The 21,419-nt window shown below is 38.8% G+C and overlaps 1 protein-coding gene across 1 annotated transcript in view; it reads right to left on the minus strand.

The window, feature by feature from the left end:
• Positions 1-21,419, minus strand: part of LOC126163107 (ryanodine receptor) — a 737,240-nt gene that overhangs the window by 92,549 nt on the left and 623,272 nt on the right. The window contains exons 76-77 of the mRNA XM_049920028.1: positions 12,559-12,652; positions 7,320-7,489 (exon numbers count right to left, since the gene is read on the minus strand). Of these exons, the coding sequence (XP_049775985.1) occupies positions 7,320-7,489; positions 12,559-12,652 (264 nt within the window). The remainder of the gene's footprint in view (positions 1-7,319; positions 7,490-12,558; positions 12,653-21,419) is intronic.

Genomic DNA, 21,419 nt, shown 5'->3' on the forward strand with positions numbered 1-21,419 from the left:
GGTAAACATTTCCTGGAATGCTGTTCACAAATGGCAGTACAACAGGTCAAACTGACAGATGGATCTACAGATTTGCAGTCAGTGTGCATGGGATAACCACAAGAGTGTTCCTGTTGTCATACAAAATCATACCCAGACCCAGGGTTGCCACAAGTTTTCCCAAGTGATACTCCCTAATATTTCCCTGATTTCCAGACAAGTCTTAGCATTTTTCCCTCACAAATCTTGAGATATCAAGGGTAAGCAAAGACAAAAGTTGGCAAAAAATTTAAGAACTACAGTATTTTTAAACATGTGAGAAAACATCTTAAAGTACTATCAACAACATCTTTTGTAATGAACTGTTTTTAGATGGAGAAAACAAGCCAAATAGTATATATGTTTCATTAAGACACACTTATTTTATTTCAATAAAACAAAAAACATTTGATGACAAAAATGTGCATTTCATTGGCATCACAAGACAGATTTAAAATACCTTCACTGATTTCAGAAATAATCTCACAAAAAAGTAGGCCTCTTGAAAGAAGTGTATAAGGCAGGGAAGAGTTGTGTAAATCAACATTATAAGTGACTGCCAACAAAATGTTGGTTCTACTATGTCCATTATTGTCAGTTATTACCCATTGTGTTATGTCCATTGTTTTACAGGTATTGTGTGGTTTTTCTGTCAAGAAATACGTGAGTACATAGTGTACAAACTGCCAGCGACTAGCACGATTTTCTTCTTCTTATCATCCATACTTTCTAATATATAAACTACTTTCGAAGTGCCAAAATGCACTAGAATAAATAAAATGTCTATAAAACACTGCACTGTACAATGTGCTTGTGGTGAGGCAGCCACTGTTCCTGAAAACCATCACCTGTGGCTTCTGGCCTGCCAAGGAGCACCACAGTCCTGGGTCCATGAAAGTCCACTGCACTACGGCACACACAAACAGACCCGGACTGTGAGCAGATTGGTGACACTAGATCCGATGGGTAGGGCCTGCACATTAGTGGAAAACGATGGGCTTCAGGTTAGCAAGCCCTATCTGTTAGAGATACCCATAGAAATGGCCTGCGGTTTTAGTCCGCCATGGAAGTCCACTCATGTGGCCACCTATTCACATGTCACAGACACCATACTGATGAAAGGAGACCTTGGTGATCAACCCATGCAACAGATAACTTGTGAGAATACTCTGAGAACCAATACTAATAAGGATATGTAGCAGCTCACTGTCTAGATGATTGCTGACCCACAGGCAGGCACATAGAAAAGACAATCACACTCTCACAATTAATTTTTGGCCTTAACCTTTGTCAGAAAATGAGAACACACACACATTCACACAATCAGTCAGACACAACTCATGCACACATGACCACCGTCTCCAGCCGCTGTGTGAACAGCTTCTGAGAATCAGATCCAAAAAAACCACTCCTCACGCTTCCCTGCCTCTTGTCAGCAGCTACTAGGCTAGTGGCAAGAAGTGGTGGCAGCACTGACTGCAAGCTGAGGGAGTGGTAGAAAAGGGAGAAGCAAAAAGAATGAGGGGGTAGGGAAGCGGCACACGTATTCAGCTGCACCCAGCCAGCGACAATGCATAACATCTCAGTAAAGAAACCATTTCACTTACTGAGACAAAAAACAAGATTTTTCCAGTGTTTTTTCAAATTTCCCTAATATTTCCCTGATTTCCCTGACATGTTTGAAATACCCTGATATTCGCTGATATCCAGAACTTGTGGCAACACTGAGACCATAACTCCAAGTGTAAGTCCAGCGTGTCTTGTAGGTCAAGCGTGTCTAGCACACAGAGAGGTTGGTTGCAGGCCCTCAGCTGGCCTCCACCTAACAAGATCATCACAAGCACTGAGGCATTACCAGCTTTCATCAGAAAACACAACAGGCATCCATCATGCCCTCCAAAGAGTTCTTGTCTGACACTGCTGAAGTTGTAAATAGCAGTGGTTTGGGGTCAGTGGAATGCACACTACAGTGCCATCTGGCTCAGAGCTGTCCCTGAAGTAGCCAATTTGTAACAGAATGAAATTTTCACTCTACAGCAGAGTGTGCGCTGATACAAAACTACCTGGCAGATTAAAACTGTGTGCCGGACCGAGACTCGAACTCGGGACCTTTGCCTTTCGCGGGCAAGTGTTCTACCGACTGAGCTACCCTAGCCTCGACTCACGCCCCGTCTTCACAGCTTTAATTCCGCCAGTACCTCGTCTCCTACCTTCCAAACTTCACAGAAGCTCTCCTGTGAACCTAGCAGAACTAGCACTCCTGGAAGAAAGGATATTGCGGAGACATGGCTGTGCCACAGTTCGTGTCTCGGTCCAGCACACAGTTTTAATCTGCCAGGAAGTTTCAATTTGTAACAGTTTTTTGCATCACTGTGGTGCCAACTGCTGCTCCAACTTCTGCTGCAGATGCAGTAAAATGTGCCAGAGCCATACACTGGTCTTCCCTCTCGGTAGTGCCATGTGGCCATCCACAGCTCGGTCTTCTTGTGAGCACGTATTCTCACTACCACTGCTGCCAGCAATCATGTGCAGTGGCTACATTCCTGCCAAGTCTTTCTATAATATCAGAGAAGGAGCATCCAGCTTCTCGTAGCTTTATTACACGACCTCGTTCGAACTCAGTGTGGTGTTGACAATGGCACCTTTGTCACCTCCAAGACATTCTTGACTAACATCGACTCAGCACATCCAATCTCAAAGGTAGCTAATGCTCGTGACACTTACAACATGTATTTATGGAACACCTGATCTGCATCCTCATAGTGACTGGTGACTGGTGTGAAAATTGGATGGACATCATCTTTCAGATGTAGAAACATGCTTACCAACTTTCATTTGCGTCACACAACTCCTTCTTGGTGTTGCAATTTTTCCCCATCAGTGTAGAAATATCATTATACAACACTTACTTACAATGATCACATTACCGCACTATATTTGTACAGAAGTCAAATTTTACTAATACTAGCATTATCAGATGTTATCAAAAATATACACATCAGCCGGCTCTTCTAATTAATTCATCAATGGAGCACGAGGAGTACACCACTAGTAAATCCTTTAGGCTCCTCTTCAACTGGCCTTTATTTGTAGATACATTTTATGGTTGCTTGCAAGTTATTGAATATGTGTGTTCTTGCATAATGTGTACCTCTCTGGACCAAAGCACGTCACTTTAAATTTTTGTCAAGATTATTCTTATTTCTGGTATTGACCCCATGAACTGAGCTGTTGGTTTGGAAAACAGATACATTTTTAATGACAAATTTCATTTCCGAATAAATATGTAGTACCTCTGATTCCTTAAACAGGCCACTGCACGACGTTCTTGAGTTCACACTACAAATAATTCTTATTACACATTTTGCACACAGAAAATATAAGCTTGGATTGTTGTCCCCAAAATAGTCCCATTGGATATTACAGATTGAAAGTAAGCAGAGTACACCAGATTTTTTCATTTTTATACCTACTATGACTGACAACATTCACATTGCAAACAGATTTGTTTAGGAACTTGGACAGTTCTGTGGTATGCTCCTCCCAGCTGAATTTATTATCAAGCTATAATGCCAAGAATTTCACACTGTCAACTTCTACTACTTGCTTGTCATCACATTTAGGAATATACTGGTGGGAAACCTCTTACAAGTTCTGAACTGCATACAATGAGTTTCAATATTATTCACGTATGGGCCCAACAGGATCACGCGAGTTACAATCAATCAATGTCACTTTTGATGATTGGCCTTCCTTTGTGTCCAAATTTGTTTCATCCTTTCAGAATGAAGTCTCTTTCTTTCATCAGACCATGGTGTCCCAGCCCGTTTTCTAATTTGCCTCTGACCAACTTTCCAATCAAATATCTTTTGTCTGAATGTTTTTCTATCTGTAATGTCTGCCTGAGTTATACTGGGTACTTTGAGACCCCCTTAATTGCAGCCATCCATTTAATTTGTTCCCCTAAAATTTAAGTCTTTGTTTTCTCATGTCACCATGTATGTCTGTGTATTCTTCTCTTTCCTTATAACTTCTCAGCCTATAAGATTGTCCATCAGTAATTTTGGGGCCTAACATTTTCCTAATAATCTTTCTTTCTTTCTTTTGAATTTCATCAATATCTCTCTTTCTACTTAAAATTAAAGTATCTGCTCCATAAAGACATTCAGGTTTGATTACAGTGCCGTAATACTTCAGTTTACTATGTTGAAAGTGATTTTTTATTTTAACTATTTTCTGCTAATTTTAATGCAGTTGCCATTTTTTGACAGTGAACTTGTTTGCACTTTTTCCAGACCATTTTCCTTTATGATTTCCTCCAAGTATTTAAATTGAGAAACCATTTTTATTTTTCCATATTTCATGTTCAGAAACTTTGGTGCTTGTTTGTTGCATGTCATATATTCCATTTTTTTGAATGTTATTTGTAGTCCTATTTTTTCCACAACTTCTTTAAGAATTTCAATTTGTTTTTGAGCTGTGGTGATATCCCTAGTGAAAATTTCCAGATTAACTGCAAAGGTGAGGCAGTCTACTTTAATATTATTGTTTGTTCTTTTTTTGAATATTTTAACTTGACTTTTGCTCTCACTATTCTGTTATTACCTTTTCCAAAACACAGTTAAACAGTAAAGGGGAGAGTCCATCTCCCTGTCTAACACCAGTCCTTACATCAAATGGTTCAGAAATTTCTCTCACAAATTTAATTTTAGAACTAGTCTTGGTTAACATTTCCTTAATCAGTGTTAGAGTTTTATTATATAGCCCTTGTTCCTTTAAAATTAGGAAACGAGATTCACAATCAACTGAGTCATATACGGCCTTTTTTAAAATCCACAAATGTACATGGAATATTGTTACTAGAATTAAGCATAATGATTAGTTTTAAATTAAGAATTTGTTCCGGACAGGATCTATTTGATCTAAGGCCTGCTTGGTAATTCACCAATTTTAGGTTCTAACTGTTCGTAGGACGACCAAGAGACACTGTGGTAAAAGTTGGTATGTGACCGGGAGAAGAGAGATTCCTCAGTAATTATTAATATCAGTTCTATTCCCTTTTTTATGCAATGGATGGATTAGGGCAGTTTTCCAGTCCTCAGGTATTTTCTCAGTTTGCCAGATATGTCCTACTAACTGAGTGATCTCTTTTATAGTGTTAGGGCCAGCTAATTTTAGTAGTTCTGCTGTTATACCGTGTTCTCTGGATGTTTCATTGTTTTAAAGTCTCTTAATTTGTTCAGTTTTTTTTTTTTATTTCATCAGGTTCTTTAGAGTTAGCGTCGGTGTTATTAGTCTGCTGTGGTTGGAATTTATTTGCTGGCTCTGGACAGTTCAATAGTTTTTGAAAATAATTAGCAAATACCTTATACTTTTCCTGGCTGTTAAGAGCCAAACTGCCATTTCCATTTTTGAAGCAAGGACTCTGAGGTTGGTAACCAGTTAGTTTTGTTTTGAATGTTTTATAAAAGCTTCTTGCATTGTTCTTTTGGAAGTCTTTTTTGATTTCTAAAAGTTGGGAATTTTTGTAGTTTCTTTTAGTCTGTCAGATTAATTTAGATGTTTCTTTTCTTACAGTTAGAAAGGTGTTGTATGTTTTGTTACTATTCCATATTGTGACTGCCTCATGCCTAGACTTAACTGCTGTTTCACAATCCACGTACCACCAAGTGTGTTTTTGTTTCTTTCAAAGTGGAATTAAATTATGTGTTGTTTTGATGAACTTTTCTTTTGGATTTTGCCAATTGTTGGAATGTTTTTTGTCCAGTTCGCTTGTTAGAGGTGGGGTAATTTTAGCAGTGTCAAATTTTAGGATAGCATTTTTGTTTTGAACAGATTTCATGGTTGAAGTTTTACTTTTATTTGCATTAAATAATGGTCAGAATCAATATTGCCCCTTTCCCAACTTGGACATTTAAATTGTCTTTGTAGTTAGCAGATGAAACCACTACATGATCTATTTGAAATGCATGTGGGGTGCCTGCCAAGATTTTTGTTTAGAAGAGTTCTTTTTAAAACGTGTCAACATGATTTTGAGATTAAAATTTTTGCACAATTCGACGCGTCTTTGGCCATTTTGGTTTTTCCATTTATGCGCAGGAAATCCACCCACCATTTTCTTACATTTTTTCTCTTTACCTCTTTGAGTTGCAACTATCATGCGTTGGAGTTGCTGTTCGCAGTGTGGTCTCAGCTCTCTGAGACTGCAGACGTGTGTGCAAGTTGCATTTATGAGAGTGTTTGTGTGTGCGTGTGTGTATGTATGTCTACTACTGACGAAGGCCTTAATGGCTGAAAGCTTTAATTGTGTGAATCTTTTTGTTGTGCCTATCGCGACTCAGCATCTTCGCTATATGGTGAGTAGCAACTTTCCTTCTCTGGTATTGTTACATTATAATTTTAACATGGTTTTACAGAATTTTCTGGATGATGCTTTCTAATGTTGCCCAAGTTTTTTTAGTGACAAGACCAAGGCTCGAATACAGTAAGCAAGTTAAGATGAATAAGGTTTGCAGTAGTTATGCAGAGATGGAGAGGCTTACACAGGACAAACTAGTATGGAGGGCTGCAGTACACCAGCCTAGAGGCTGAAGATGATGAGAACAATAACAAGAGGGTGGGAGGAGATGGGGAAGAGACCTGCTTGTGGATTAAAAACTGGATTTACAGAAACAAAAGATGATAAACAAGTATCACCCACTAGAAACTTTATGTTGATATTAATCTGTATGTGTTTAAAGAGGGACAGACTTTGGGTGATGAAAGAAATCATTCAGTTTTTCTGTTTCATGTGATTATACTGCAACAGTGTCATCCAAATATGGACAGAAACTCACTTGCTTGCACTTAGTGAATTCTAGGGCCTTTCCTTCAAAATGTAAACAATGGTACAGCAACTGATAAAGGGCCACACACTACACTGCCATTGGATTTCTCACAATAATAACTGTTAAGCTGGAAATAAGTGAAACTGAAAATGTAGCATTCAGTAAATGAAAACAGCACAGTCAACTTAGGTGGAAATTCAAAACCATATTGTCCAAGCAAATAGTTAAGTGTTACAAACTCAATCATCTGACTGTCAATAACACCTGATCTCAAATTTACAGAAAATATACATTCAAAATGGGACTCAGAAGCAAAGATTTTCATTGGGCCACAAATGTGATAAGTATAAATTTGAATTCTTCAGTCGAAAGCACCAGAAAAATATTTCACCAGTGGAATAATAAGGAAAAAAAGAGGTCAATATCACATTTCATTGATGTAAGTTCAAATTTACCTAAGTAGATTAAACTTACTTGGACTGAATTTCAGCATACGACATGTACAGTGGATCTTCTTGGAGAGCTCCAGTTCGTTCAGTCATGGCTCCTCGGCAGAAGGTTGTCACAAGTTGATTTAGAGGATCTGGTTTTCCTTCATCTTCCTGTTCATCACGCTTTTTCAGTTCAGCGTCCTCAAAGGATTGCTGCATTTCAAGGATACAACAAACTGTTAGCTCATTCATTGCATTAAACAAGCCCTACCTAATGGGCAACTCTAACCTAACATCTATGTTAATGAAACACATACAATCTAAAAAAAAAGTTCTGTATATAAAGAAGACTTAAAGAAAATTCACACAAAGCATGGAATCTCACACATGTAGTCATTTTGCTCTCTATGATGGGGAGAGCATGGGTTATAATTGTTTAACTTTTCTACTGCCCAGTTTTTGGAGTAAAATACCTGTCTGTGACCCTGTGTGTGATCCAAAGGCAGAATTGTTTTGTAAGTGTGCACATGACTATCACTGTGGCATGATTTTATCAGTGCATGTCATTTAATGCTCTCTTTCTTCTTAGTAGATCATGTAACATTTGGTAAATTCAGCATCACGAATTATCATACAGAAAAGCGTGTGATTTGTATGGTATACCTAGATCGACCCAACAAAGTACAGTACAGGAAATACAGTCAAACAAAACTGGGAGGATAACCACTAGTAAATGAGGTAGAAGAAAAAATGTTGAAGCAAGGTATCTTGAGGGTTGCACATTGGGGATTTCCTTTCACTAAACTGGATGATTTTTAGTGAAAAGCTATCTTGATAAAAGAGAAGATATTTTCTAACAAGAAGAATGTGCACATTTTTTCCTCAAGCAGCATTCAGAAGAGCTCCCCATTTGCCTAAGCAAAATTATTAAAAGAGTTTATGCGGGAGTGGATAACATGACAGTTAAATTATATGACTCCAATATAAGCCAATGCTAGAAAATCTTCTGCCTAGCAACATGATTAACTACACTATGTGATCAAAAGTATATGGACACCCCCAAAAACATACACTTTTCAATTAGGTGCAGTGTGCTGCCACCTACTGCCAGGTACTCCATATCAGCGACCTCAGTAAATCAGATATTGTGAGAGAGCAGAATGGGACACTGCGGAACTCACAGATTTCAAACATGGTCAGATGATTGGGTGTCCCTTGTGTCATACATTCATACGCGTGATTTCCACATTCCTAAACATCCCTAGGTCCACTGTTTCCGATGTGATAGTGAAGTGGAAATGTGAAGGGACACATAAAGCACAAAAGCGTACAGGCTGACCTCCTCTGTGGACTAACAAAGACCGCCAACAGTTGAAGAGGGTCGTAATGTGCAGACATCTCTCCAGACCATCACACAGTAATTCCAAATTGAATCAGGATCCACTGCAAGTACTATGACAGTTAGGCAGGAGGTGAGAAAACATGGATTTCATGGTCAAGCAGCTGCTCATAAGCCACACATCATGCCAGTAAATGCCAAATGACACCTCGCTTGGTGTAAGGAGCGTAAACATTGGACGATTGAACAGTGGTAAAACACTGTGTGGAGTGACTAATCACGGTACACAATGTGGCGATCTGATGGCAGGGTGTGGGTATGGCGAATGCCTGGTAAACGTCATCTGCCAGCGTGTGTAGTGACAACAGTAAAATTCGGAGGCCGTGGTGTTATGGTGTGGTCGTATTTTTCATGGAGGGGCTTGCACTCAATGTTGTTCTGTGTGGCACTATCGCAGTACAGGTCTACATTGATATTTTAAGCACCTTCTTGCTTCCCACTGTTGAAGAGCAATTCGGGGATGGCGACTGCACCTTTCAACATGATGGAGCACCTGTTCATAATGCATGGCCTGTGGCAGAGTGGTTACACGACAACTACATCTCTGTAACGGACTGGCCTGCACAGAGTCCTGACCTAAATCCCATAGAACACCTTTGGGATGTTCTGGAACGCCAACTTCATGCCAGGCCTCACCGCCCAACACTGCAGTGCTCTGTGAAGAATGGGCTGCCATTCCCCAAGAAACCTTCCAGCACCTGATTGAACGTATGCCTGCGAGGGTGGAAGCTGTCATCAAGGCTAAGGGTGGGCCAACACCTTACTGAATTCCAGCATTACCGATGGAGGGCGCCATGAATTTGTGTCATTTTCAGCCAGGTGGCCAGATACATTTGATCACATAGAGTTTGAAGAAATCAACATGCCAGATGATCCAAGCAAGCAACAGACAATTACAAAACAAGGGATCAAGCATGCTGAAAAAGTGATGGATTCAACAAAATCTAGTGTCTCAATAATGATGACAACAAGTGCTGATGGTATACTGCTTCCGCCATAATGTGTCCTTTTTACATCTGAGTATTTGTGGCACAAGTGACAGGAAGGTTACCCAAGGGGAACCCCTTGCAATAGGAATAAAACTCGATGGTCTGATCTGCCGATATTTGAAGACTGGTTCTTTACAACTGCTTTCCTCTACTTGAAGAAGCAAAATGGACCAATAGTGATGATTGGGGACAACTTCCTCAGTCACGTTTCCTTACACATTACCAAAGAGTGTCAGTGGAACAATATTTCATTCATTTTCCTTCCACCTAACAGCACCTACCTCCTCCAACTACTTCTTGTAAGCTTCTTCAGACCAATGAAAGCAGTGTGGAGAGCTGGATCAACTGAACGGAAGAATTACACTCGCGGGACCATTCCTGAGGATACTTTTCCATCTCTTCTGAAGCAAACACTGACTAAGATTTCAGCAAATTTACTGAAAACATAATGAGTGAATTTTGGGCAGCAGGCCTAATCCCATTTGATCCAGATCATGTATTACAGAAATTGTCTGATAATGAGGAGGGCTGGTAAAGCTACACAGAGGCATGGACTTCCAGTTTCTAAGAAATGCTCAATGATATTTGTTATCCTCCAACTAAATCTGGTAGTTCCTGCTACTACAAAGTAGACATTCCTCCTGGGAAATCAATGATTTATGAAAACACTGCGGGAACATGTGATAGTGCTTTGAGCAGTAGAGAAAGTGAAAATAACCCATTATCCAACGGAGTTTTGCTGCTGATTATGAACACATATCTTGAAACAAGGAGCATATGAGGCAGTATGTTGGAATGGCAACAAATGTTGGTGCAAGGGAAGTATGTGTGAAATTCTTGCACCCACACAGCAACAGTAGAAACGTATCTGTGTTTGCTGATCCGAGGCATACAGCTTCAGGATGGTAGGTCTGCAACTGTATAATATTGAGGAAAACTTGATAAATTTTTATTTTGTCCATCTCAGTTGTACGAATATACAATTTATTGCTGCAGTGGTTACTTGTTTTGGGCTGACCCGCCCATTTTCAAACCTCACACCTTGTTATTAATCATAACTAGTTTTACAACATGGTGCCAAAAGGTGTGAATAGCTCTGTACAAGTCAAACTGTGAGCAACAAATACTCTCATTGATAAGACAGCCTATTTGGCAACTGTTATACCTGAATGTCTCATAACAACTGCAGCAATAAATTGTATTTTCATGGAACTGAGATGGACAACATAAAAGATTATCAAAATTTCCTCGTATTTGTGTTTCCCAATGTCCTTGCTGAAGACACAATACAAAAAGAACAAGTTCTCTAAGTATATACTACGCCAGTTGAGAAGAGAAGGACATTTATTTTTAGAAAAGATGTGCTTTGACTCTAAAGCCATCGTAACTCAACGGCCAATGTTTGAAACTTAATGCTGAATATTGAGTAAGTGAACTGATTTTTATCTTGTAGTATAATGTCTTTGTTTTGTTTCTGTTTTTAATATTTTGATTTATAACTTCAAAAATTTGCAATTTAATCTATAGAAAATGAGACCCAACCTTGAATATATAAAACCTTTAAATAAGTAAAATTTGTTATTTCAACTTTTATCACTTATTCGTTATTATGAACATCCTTGAAATGTGTTAAATGTCACTAAGATCAAATAAGAATAATGTAGAATTTTAAAAGAAAACATCAATTTATGTCTGAAATACTCCCATGTACTTTGTAACTGCAAACAGGGATTTAAAAAACACGTGTCCAAAATCACCACAATCCATGGGGTGATTTCAGACACTTCATTTATCAAGTTTTCGTATGTACAGCCTCCTGAGGGTTTGAGGGACTTCGTCATTCAATTATGTAACAAAATGGAACACCTACGGCTGTCCTTATGATGTTATTTATTATATGTCAACCAGTTTCAGTGCTTCAGTACACCATCTTCAAGCTTTAACTGACACTGAGGGGGTTAACTCACACCATATTGGCACTGATGGAATCAAGTATATGATTTGAGTTAACCCCCTCAGGGTCAGTTAAAGCCTGGAGATGGTGTACTGAAGTAACAAAACTGGTAGCCATGTAATAAGTAACATCTTAAGAATGGTTGTAGGTGTTCCATTGTATTATGTAACTTCATTTATCTGTCTCAGTCAAGTATACGTACACAAAAACTTTCTGTTTTTAGGATATATTATTTGTCATACACTTCCCTAACAAACAACGTAATCAACATAACCAATATAAGCTATGGTGCAAATAACCTCAAAATGGTCAGAAATCACCCCATTTGACAGTGCTCTGAGAAAGCCTACAGTCGAAAGGGTGTTACTTTACACAATAATCACTGTGGTAGTAAGAGATAATTCCTCTAATCAATTATTCAAAATGACAGTCACAATCGCATTATTTATTTTGCCGCCAACCTGTTTCAACCCAGGATGGGGTCATCTTCAGGGCATGGAGTTGTCGCCCTGCCTGTGCATGGGAAGGGTGATGACTCCAGCGAGCGTCCAAATGGTGTAAATTGCCCTGAAGATGACGCCGTTGCAGGTGGAAACCAGTTGGCAGAAAATAAATAATGCGATTGTGACTGTCATTTTGAATAATTGATTAGAAGTAAACCAATCGCTGTTATCTCCACACAACTATGTTGTCTAAAAAAATAATTCCTCTGTCACGATAACACTTCTGTGGTCTGTGAGAAGCAATTATGCTACCATATTGCAGCCTCGAGGGCACATCTGACCTAAGCAAGTTAACACTTTAAGTACAGGTACTGTTATGTGTTAAAAAATAATTTACAAAAGTGAATTAGTATATCCAGAAAGGCACAACAGTTAAAATTAAAGAAAATGTGCAGTAAAAGCTACTCCACTGATAATTATAACCAGTAGTTACTTACAGTCAGATCTTCAATCATTATCTCCTGGCCAACATTCTCATCCTGCAGCCACAGATCGCAATAGGAACGCACATAGATGTTGATAGCTCTGTGCCTGTAATAATTTTTTTTCTTTACAGAAGTTGTGAAAGGAATAAAGACCAAATGTAACTTTAAAAGTCATTGTGTGTACTAGAATTTATTCTTGTATGTTTTGAGAGATAGACATAAGAAATTTTGCTACTGTGGGAGTAGAAGAATGTTTATTCAGCATAGTGGAGCATCTTTACAATTTAAATACTTAGTACTAATGATTAACACAAAGCTTATACTTGTATGTTGTCATCACCAGTCTATAAATTCAAATTCTATATCTTTTCATGCCTTTTCAACAAAAAGTACCAACACTTTTTTCCACATCTTTGGTGAGCAGAGAAGAGATTCCTCTTTTGCAGTGTTATCTTAACAGCTGTTTCTGTTGAAGGCATTATGACACAATTATTCTTAGAGGCAATGGGGAGACCAAAAAGTTACAAAAATTTCACTACATTATTACCATGGGATTTGCTCTGCCAGTATATTTGTATGTATCTTCAGAATATGTACACACAGATATATGAACTAACCCTCTCTCCCTTTTTTGTGGTTATTGCATACTACATTTTTATTATTTGCCTTTACTTCCCTACACGTTTTCTGTATGCAAGATATTAAAAAAAAGTGTTATATATTTTGAGAGGCACTAGCATGGACCAAAACAAGCCAAACATGTCCAGTAAACATGGGCACTAAAATATTTACCGTAAGAGTTATGAGTGCTGGTTCCTCTTCACTACTGTGAAATGTATCTCTAATACTATAATCTCTTTCCCGTTACAGATCTACAATAATAGTAAGTTATGTATGAGGGTGAGTCAAATGAAAACCTTAAATTCGTAATAACAAATTGAAGTTTCACGCCATTATCCTGTAAGTTGATACGCATGCTACAAACAGCATGCAGAATGGCCTGTAGGTGGCAGCACAGTGCAGATACACACATACCGTCGCATCAGTATAAAGATGGCCGCCCCACTTGCGACTTGCACCAGGGAAGAACAGCATTCTGTTATTCGGTTTTTGCATAGTGAAGGTGTGAAACCTTTTGAAATTCATCGAAGAATGAAGATTCAGTATGGTGATGCATATTTGTCACAGCAGCAAGTCTATGAATAGAGTATAAAGTTCGCAAATGGTGTGACTTCAGTGGAAGATGCTCCTTGTCCAGGACAGGCATAACGAGTTGTGACTCCACAGAACATTGCAGCAGTTGAAGCCATAGTGAAGGAAAACTGCCGAGTGACACTGAATGACATTGCAGCATGTTTACAGATTAGTCACGGGTCAGCACACCACATTGTGCATGATGTGCTCCAGTTTCACAAAGTGTCTGCAAGATGGGTGCCACGGCAGCTGACTCCTGAAGTGAGAGAATGATGTGTTGATGCTTGTGAAGAACTTCTTTGGCACTTTGAACAAGAAGGTGATGGCTTCCTTGCAAGAATCGTTACTGGGGTCGAAACATGGTTCACTTCCACCAACTGGAAACAAAGAGAGCGAACAAGGAATGGCGCCATTCCTCATCACCAAAACCAAAGAAGTTTCGAACAGAACCATCATCAGGGAAGGTTATGCTGACTCTCTTTTGGGACAAAAAAGGCATCAATTTGGAGCAATAATTACATGCCTAGAGGGACCACTGTCACCAGTGCATCATACACAAATAAAACGGCACTATAGATCATATTGTTAAATTTTGAAAAGAATCATAATGTGCTCCAAAACCTTATTTATTAAATATGAAATAGACAAAATGAAAACCATATGCAGTGTTCTTAAAAGGGAGCTGGAAAAGAAATGTGAAAGAGAATCCAACACAGAAATAAGACATGGTGTCAATATGGTTAAAGAAACTGATGCAGTTGCAAGAGTCTTTAACAATCACTTTCTAACAGTTGCTCAGAATACAGGCTATAAGAGCTCAGTCAAAGACACTATGAACCTTGTGAAAGGAACTGGATTGCGCAAAATAAGACAAATGCACAAAGCTCCTTTCACAGTCAGTGAGATGAAAAGGATCATCACAAAAATGCAAAATAAAAATACATCTGGCTTTGATAACATTGCCACAAGGGTACTTAAACATCATGATAGTGCTATTTGTGTAATACTTCGTCATCTATTTAATGAATCCCTTCTACAAGGTATTGTTCCAGACAGACTGAAGTAGGCCATTGTGAAACCACTATTCAAAAAAGGGGGCTGCTTCAAACTACCACTCTATATACCTTTTAACATTTTTCTCAAAAATTCTGGAGAAACTGATGCATGGGAGAATTGTTGAAGACCTGAACATCAAAAAGGCACTTACTCATTGTCATTTCAGCTTCCAAACAGGCCTATCAACTGATGACCCTATATTTTCCTTTACCAAAAATGTTTTAGATGCACTTAACAATAGACTGGCATCTGAAGGTATATTGAGATATAATAAAGCTTTCGACCCTGTGAACCATGAAATCCTCCTTATGGCTTAATTGATGCAGTATGGATATGTCTTAGATTGTACCTAACTGATAGAAAACAGAGGGTATCACTTAATGATGGAGATGATACAATAACTTCACCTCACTGGGGAACAGCAAATACAGGGCTGTTGCAAGATTCTGTATTGGGCCCTTTGTTCTTTCTTATTTTTATTATTACCTTCCACTATGTACAAAAGCTATCAGCAAATTTACTCTCTTTGCAGTTGAAACACCAGACAATGATCTTTCAACAACTGCCAATAATGTTTTCTCTGATCTCCAAAAATGGTTCAGTTTGAGAGGGTACAGGCTTTTCTGCTATTTTATTGCTAAGAATTTCAATCAAAAAACTATTTCACTAATATGAAAATCCCATACTAACTTGATGTATAAATCAACACGTGTAAACAGTTGTGTGTGTGTGTGTGTGTGTGTGTGTGTGTGTGTGTGCATGTTCATTTATACATCAAGCTATAACGAAAAACATTTTGTTCAGGCGGCTGAATGTCAGAGTCTGAACAGAATGTCAGCTGCACATAAAGACAGAAGCTAATGACTAATCTCTTGTCTGACATATAGGCAATGTACAATAAATTCAGATTGTAGCCCCAAGTTGTTGGAATACTGATTTAATAGACACTAGTACTGAATCATGATTTAAGAAAATTTCACCTAGTCGGGAGTTTGACGACTACTACAAAGGTGTGTGGTTTATTTGTAACACACACCTTGACTGAACTCTCGCAAGTTGCAATGGTCTAACTTTGAATGCTAAGAAAACCCACTACAATCAGTTTCATAGGTCTCAAAAGTTCAGGAGGACGTAAATTAAAATGCATTGATCAAAACGCACACCAGGTACAGTTAATGTATTAAACACTAGTATACGTAATATTTATTATTACAATTTTGTAGATGAATACTATAGCCTACCTTATCACTGAAATTTTTATGCTTAACTTAATAATGTACTTTTTAATAATTCTATAACTTACAATGTGGAATAACTGTAATTTACGATTTAATTATGTTATACTTCGGTCCCACTGCAGTAAATGCCGAAGACTGCAACTATTGGCATATTTTTTCCTATATGCATGTTATGTTACACTTTGTAATTATTAGCATATTTAGTTACTGTCCACAAGTATGGTTACAATATTTTAATTTTTAATTAAAAAAAAGGACTCACTCCAATCCATGCAATTCTTCTGTTTACTGGAGCAACAGAGCTGAAATAAATAAATAAACACCGTAAACAAATGAGGACACATTCCTCTGTTACTGTCCGCGAATACAGCATGCAGTTAGCACCTGTTGGTGTTCTCATCTCGTCGAGGTCTCATGTTCTGCCAGTGGTCTGCATCATCTTAACACGATATTTCAATGTTGTAACTCAAAATCTTCATAGACGTTCCCTGAGACAGTCTGCGTGGTTGACTGGGTCCAATCTTTATTCCTGGGCGGTGCCTGGAGTTACGTCTACTGTCTGCTCTGGATGGGGCATTCCCTCTTCAGTCCATGTCCGCGAGGTATGCTTCCACACCATTGCAGGTGTTCCCTTTTTGTTCACATCCACTGTGGCAGCCTCTTGTCACAGTGGCTGCATCAAGGTGTTCTGTAATCGGGCCATGCCTGTGAGGTGCGTTTTCTGCAGTCTTGCACCACTGTAGGCATTCCCTATGCCATCTGTGCCACTATGGCTATCTCTTGCAGCATTTTCTGTCTCCTAGTGTTCCATATTCAGTATGCACCCACCAGGAGCATTTCCACGCTGCTCCAGATCTTTTCTATTCCATCTAAGTCCACTGCTGCTGTCTCCAATTGTGGTGGCTGCCTCCTCGTGTTCCATACTTGGTCAGCAACCATGAGGTGCATTCCCTAGTCTTGTGCTGCTGTAGGCACTCACTACGCTGTCCACACCCACTGAGGCTTCCTGTTGTAGTGGTGTCAGTCTTCTGGTGTTCCATATTCAGTCCGCACCCACAAGGCGCATTCCCTGTAATCTCACGCTGCTTCTGGAGTTCCATATTATGTCTACTCCCACTGCAGAATGCCTCTTGTGGTGGAGACTGCCATCTGGTGTTCTGTATTAGTTTTGCTCCTGTGAAACACAATCCTTAAGGTCTCAGGATTTTGATGTTGTTACTGCAGTTTCTGAGGTTCATTACTGCAGCTAGGAATATGGAACACTGGGAGACTGACACCGCCCTGAGAGACAGCTGCAGAAGGAACAAGGAATGCTTATAGTATTGTGAGACTGCAGAGAAGGCACCTCGTGGTCACAGAATGAATACAAAATCCCATGATGTGGCAACTGCCGTGGGATACTGTCACAGTAGGCACAGGTGGAATAGGGAACACTTGCAGCAGTGAGAAAGAGTACCTCACGGGCACAGATCAAAGAGGGAACACTGGATCTGGAGCAGTTGGCAGACAGAACTCCAGGCACCACCCAGGCATAAATACAGAACCTGGCCAGCAAGGCTGCCATTCTAGGGAACATCTGTTGAAGACTTCAAGCTACAACATTGTAGTATTGTGTTGGGAAGATGCAGACCACAAGCAGAACAACAGATACCAATGAGAGAACAACAAATTGCTTGGAAAATCAAAGAGATTACAGCTGTTAGACATTTAGTGTCATTAAGTTAAACCATATTCACAGTTATGAGTAAGTGCAGAGCATATATATTGTAGGTAGTTATCGCAATGAAGAGCTTGCAGTAGAGGAGACGTATAAGTATTCATAGCTCTTAAGGAAAGCACTTTAGAGTCCATGTTTACTGGACATTTTGTCTTGTTTTGGTCCATACTACCACCTCTCAAAATATGGAATTCTTTCTTTGATATCATGTATACTTCCAATACTGTGATAATTTTTCAAGGCTGCAATAATTTTATTGAAATATTAATCACATTTATAGCTAGAATCTCTGTGTGCAGTAATTCCTTGTTATATAATTGATTTGTTAGGCAATCGGTAAAGAAAGGAAAATTAATGGTCCCATGTAGCAATCACAGTTTTCACAACGGCTGCAAAATATTGTGATTGTAAAAGAATCCATTCTACATGTTTAAGAGCCACCTTATATAATACAAGAAACAAGTTAGAATAATGGCAATATTACGAAAAGGCAGATTGAAACTCATCATATGGCAGAGATGTTGAGTCACAGACAGGCACTTCAAAAAGACTGCTAAACAAGTGAACTTTTGGCCAAAAGGCCTTCTTCTAAAGTAGCAAAACACAAAATTCACACAAGCACAACTCTCATACACACAACCACTGTCCACTTTAGAAGAAGGCCTTTTGGCTGAAAGCTCACTTGTTTGGCAGTCTTTTTGCTGTGCCTGTCTATGACTCAATGTCTTCAGTACATGGTGAGTAGCAATCTATCCTTTCCATAATATGGTCATTATTTCATCCTGGATTTTCCATTGTTCAGACATGTTTGAATAAGTACTCATTTTAACATTAGCTACCACAAATGAGGCCTCAATCCCAACAGTTGTGACAATACTATAATGAAAACACACACACATACACACACACACACACACACACACACACACAGAGAGAGAGAGAGAGAGAGAGAGAGAGAGAGAGTTGTATTGAGCAAGATAACATAAAGGTGATGGACTTGCATTCAGGAGAGGCCCCGTTGAAATCTTTGTGTGGGTATAGAGATTTAAGTTTTTAATAGTTCTCCGAAATCTCTTTAAGTGAATATCTGGATGGTTCTTTTGAAAAGAGTATGACTGATTTCCTCCCCCATAACTGTCCAGTCTGAACTTGTGCTTTGTGTCTAATGACCTTGTTGGAAAATAAAGAAAGAAAGGAAGACAACAGAGTTGATTAATACGTAATGGTTTTTAGAAATGATCAGTTGTCAAATAGATGCATAAAACAGATGAGTCCTTTGTGGTAGAATTCTTTACCAATTGTGACGTGCAGAAGCTGTTTGTATCCGTGTAGAGGGTGAAGAAAATTTGATTTGATTTCTGAGGATTAATACTCATTCTCAATAACAGTCAAGATGGAGAGCAGAAGGGCCTGAAGAGATGCTGAAGTTTATCCAAATGTTCATTAAGTTTTTCCCAAACAGATTGACCATTGCGCATCACACTGCCATCTCAGAAATTACATCCTTGTTACAGAATATCATCCATACCTTAGGACAAGCTTGTGAATCTCAGTAAGCCACATAATAATTGGCTGTGATCTGAGTTTGAAAAATACACATGGTTCCAATGGAAACCACAAAACTGCAGCCCCCAGTATCACAAAGCTATCTCCTCATAGGAAATGTGCAAACTAATATGTATGTTTCCTTAGGAGCTCACTGAATATAACTTCAACCTCTTGCAAAATAATTGCAGGAAGATTCAGTAGACAATACTGGTTTTTTACAACCACTGCTGGTTCTCAGCAGCTCCTGAGTTGACTAACATGAGGGTCTTTCTAAAAGTAAAGAACATTTGTTTGTCCAGACATATTGATTCCAGATAATGCAAGAAAACTTTTTTACAAGAAATTTTGATATATTAGCTATTTTTCTATTTAGTTATCATTCAAATTTAAAGATATTTTGTAGTGCTGTAGTTGTTGAATAGTAACTAATATCCTCATTGAGTTAGAAAGAAAAACAGACAGACTTCAATTTGGAGGTAACTCCGGGTTCTAAGGCAAAGGCAGATCTTCAAAAACTTCCCACATAAAATGCCAATGCGAATCCTCCTTCAAAGCAGCAGAATGTGGGCAAGCATTACTGTAGAGAAGCACAATGTCGCTGGACAACAATCTATGTCATTTGTTTTGAAGGCACAGTGCAGTCTATGAAGGGCCTGACAGTAGGCTGCTGTACTTACAGTCTCTCCTCTAGCCAAAAAGTCAATAAGTAGGGTATACTTTTACCCCAGAACACTGTGGCCAGAACCTTTCTGCTACTCACAATTTGTTTGGCTTTTCTTGATTTTTTTGGGGATCATTCCACTGACTTTTGCTTCCTTTGTGGACTTTTACGTGAAAATCAGATATTGTCACCAGTAACAATGTGGTTCAAAAACTGTTCACTATCCTTGTAATGCCAAATGAGAAAGGTCAGTGCAATTCCCGTTCATCATTTTTTGTGTTCATCTGTCAAAAGTCAAGGAACCCACCAGGCACACACTGTTCTATAGCCCAAATCACAACCAACAATTTGACAAGCGATCATGAAATTTTATGAAAGCACAAACTGAGTCCATCAATAGTGAAATATCTAGCCTGTTGAATTTTTTCCTCAATCCTCTATCATTCGTCATCATGAATATACCTTCGTCTGCTATAAAACATGGTACACCATCTTCTAAATTGAAGCTTCACTCATCACATTTCTACAAACTTTGCTCATCTGTCTGTACATTTTGACAGGTCAGGCTTTTTTAGAAGTCAGAATCTGTTTTATACAACTAGCCTCACACTTTGTGGGATCACTAATTTTGTCATGCATTTTAAAACCACACTAACAAACAATAAACAACTGTTCCTGCTCCCTGTTAGTGTCATACTGATGTCAAAGATTAGGAAGGTCTTTGACAAGATGGCACAGGTGGGGACAGAATTACATGGCTTGTCAGACGAAAACATTCTTCATTTTTAGTATGACCCTTGTCCATTTTTGGTGTATGTCAGAGGTTTGGAGCTCGCCATCTAACCATCAATGTACGGTATGTGGACATTCTGTCAGAGTCTTATTACAGTAGCAGATTAGTTGTGATGCTAATAGAGCTCTGACATAATTTGCATTTCAGCTACAATTCTTTGTGAGAACCTTAGCGTTCAGCCAGATCAATGATGGTTGTTTTTTATCCTTTACTACTCTTCACTAATGATCCCGTACGAGAAATTGTTAATGTCATAACATCCCTAGACACAGAGAAATGTAACAGGCTGCCTCTACTAGCATGCTTGTAGCACTCCTGATGTAAACTGTATTGATATCAACATCCCTCATGGATTACGCTTTAGGCCTGTTCTGAATGGCCGACTGCTATCTACAAGGCTGTACAAGGAGCAATCTATGATCGTGGGACTCATAATCAGCATGTCGCCAATCTCACCAATTGTTATTGCCAGTAAATGAATCCTGCTGATGATGCTGCTTCTTTATTCAAGCAGCTCCTAATCTGGTCTCAAGAAAGTTGAAAAAGTACTGGGAATTGAACGCAGGTCCTTCCATGCCAAAGGCAGTGATGTTAACCATTTAGCTACAGAAATGGTTTACTGTGTTAATACATTCAAATTTATTTATCCTTTTCCGTATATTATTT

Source organism: Schistocerca cancellata, chromosome 2 (assembly GCF_023864275.1).
Source record: "Schistocerca cancellata isolate TAMUIC-IGC-003103 chromosome 2, iqSchCanc2.1, whole genome shotgun sequence".
Taxonomy (NCBI): domain Eukaryota; kingdom Metazoa; phylum Arthropoda; class Insecta; order Orthoptera; family Acrididae; genus Schistocerca; species Schistocerca cancellata.